Source organism: Phoenix dactylifera, chromosome 6, assembly GCF_009389715.1.
Source record: "Phoenix dactylifera cultivar Barhee BC4 chromosome 6, palm_55x_up_171113_PBpolish2nd_filt_p, whole genome shotgun sequence".
NCBI classification, from domain to species: Eukaryota; Viridiplantae; Streptophyta; class Magnoliopsida; order Arecales; family Arecaceae; genus Phoenix; species Phoenix dactylifera.
Window position 1 is genome coordinate 4,365,680 of NC_052397.1, and position 1,642 is coordinate 4,367,321.

A 1,642-nucleotide genomic window follows, 5' to 3' on the forward strand; every position below is an offset into this window, starting at 1 on the left:
CTCATCAGATATCATCTAACATAATAGGATAATTGCTAAATACAAACCTTTGATTCATGGGGGCCTCCAAACTGCCATGGTTATGATCATTACCTCTAAATCATGCATGAGAAATTAGGCATTGACCTACAAACAGCATGCTACTAAATTAAACTCAAAAAATTATCCTTTCCTATCACTCTGATCCCAGTAGAAACTAGAAAACAACATCCTTTTCAGTACAAAAATTTACATAACATTCTCAAGTAATAATTAATATTCTTAAAAAAAAGGCATACATCAACCATAACAAATTACATAATAACTCCAAGAAAAGGAAAAAACCCCCCTCAATGATCATATTTTTATAATCAGTGGGTTAATCCTCAACTTACCATTTCTTTGCACGCCTAAAGCACTGCCTCGCCAATAAATGCACAAAAAATATATAATATTATATTTTTTTACATATAGCTTCCTCTAAGGAGATCCGGTGCTCCGCCGGGGAGTAATGCCTGGCATTTAGCAAGCGTAGAACTCGACGAGCTCGTCGAGAGACTCTGGCTGGGGGTCAGCGTTCTCGATCATCCAGAGAAGGTGCTCGAAGAGCACCACCTCGCACCCAACGAAAGTGACGGCGCTGCCGTCGTCGGAGCGGCCGGAGCGCTGTACGAGCACCTGGAAGAGAGGGTGGCCAGCGACGTCGGAGCTGATGAGGTACCGCCGCCGAGACTTGCCGACGTAGACGGCGTGAAAGCCGAGCGGGTCGCGGTCGCCGTGGACTGAGGACGGCTGCCACGAGCCGCCCTCCACGGCGGCGGAGGTGGCTGCGCCGCCGTCCCCAGCAGCGGGGGCGAGGCGGCCGAGGGAGTGCCACCGCTTGAGCATGCACTTGAGCTTGCCGAGCCGGCCGCTCTTGGCCATTTGGCTTCTTCTCCGTCCCCGCTGGTGCCGGGATCCGGGGAGAGGAGAAGGAATGCCGGTCCAAAGACCCCGAGAGAGAGAGAGAGATGGCAGTGGGAGAAGGAGGGTTGGAGGCTCGATAAATAAGACGGCTTGGTCCGTTGGCCGTTGGATGGTGGTGATGGTGGTGGGGCCACCCAATTTGGGTGAGGGATGTAGGACCCACCCACCTGACGGTAATGAGCTCTAGGGTGACTTTTGGTCTGCTACGAAGTGTTATTGGAAATATTCTTTATAATTAATGAGGCTGGTTGTATGACAAGGGCCATAGTAGAAAGGAAGTATGATTTAGGTTGAATTTTTTTCCCTAAAATACCTATTTTTTTAAAATAAATTGAAAATTTCTAGCATCACTAATTAATCATAAAAAATTATTTGCTATTATATATATATATATATATATATATATATATATATATATATATATATATATATATATATATATCAATGCATACTTCTATGGTTCCACATCTTTCATCCTTTCTTTTGCAAAATTTTCATCCTAATTGACTAAAGTAAAGTGCAATCGGCAGAATAGAAAAACATTAACATATCTCGTGAATCGAGTCCATTTTTCTCTAGCTTGGATCCTTTTTTTCTTTTATTTTGCGGCAGCAATTATATGTCAATTGATGTTATTATTGCTTTCAATAATCAAAAATTTGGTAATTGCAATTTGAACAATTGCTTTTATCAAAAT

General features: G+C 43.2%; 1 protein-coding gene across 1 annotated transcript; it reads right to left on the reverse strand.

Moving 5' to 3' along the window:
- Positions 1 to 235: 235 nt before the first annotated feature.
- Positions 236 to 991, reverse strand: LOC103700433 (auxin-responsive protein SAUR78-like). Its single transcript, XM_008782377.4, has one exon. The coding sequence runs from the start codon at positions 901 to 903 to the stop codon at positions 502 to 504; it is 402 nt and encodes a 133-aa protein (XP_008780599.2). The 5' UTR covers positions 904 to 991; the 3' UTR covers positions 236 to 501.
- Between the last annotated feature and the right edge of the window lie 651 nt (positions 992 to 1,642).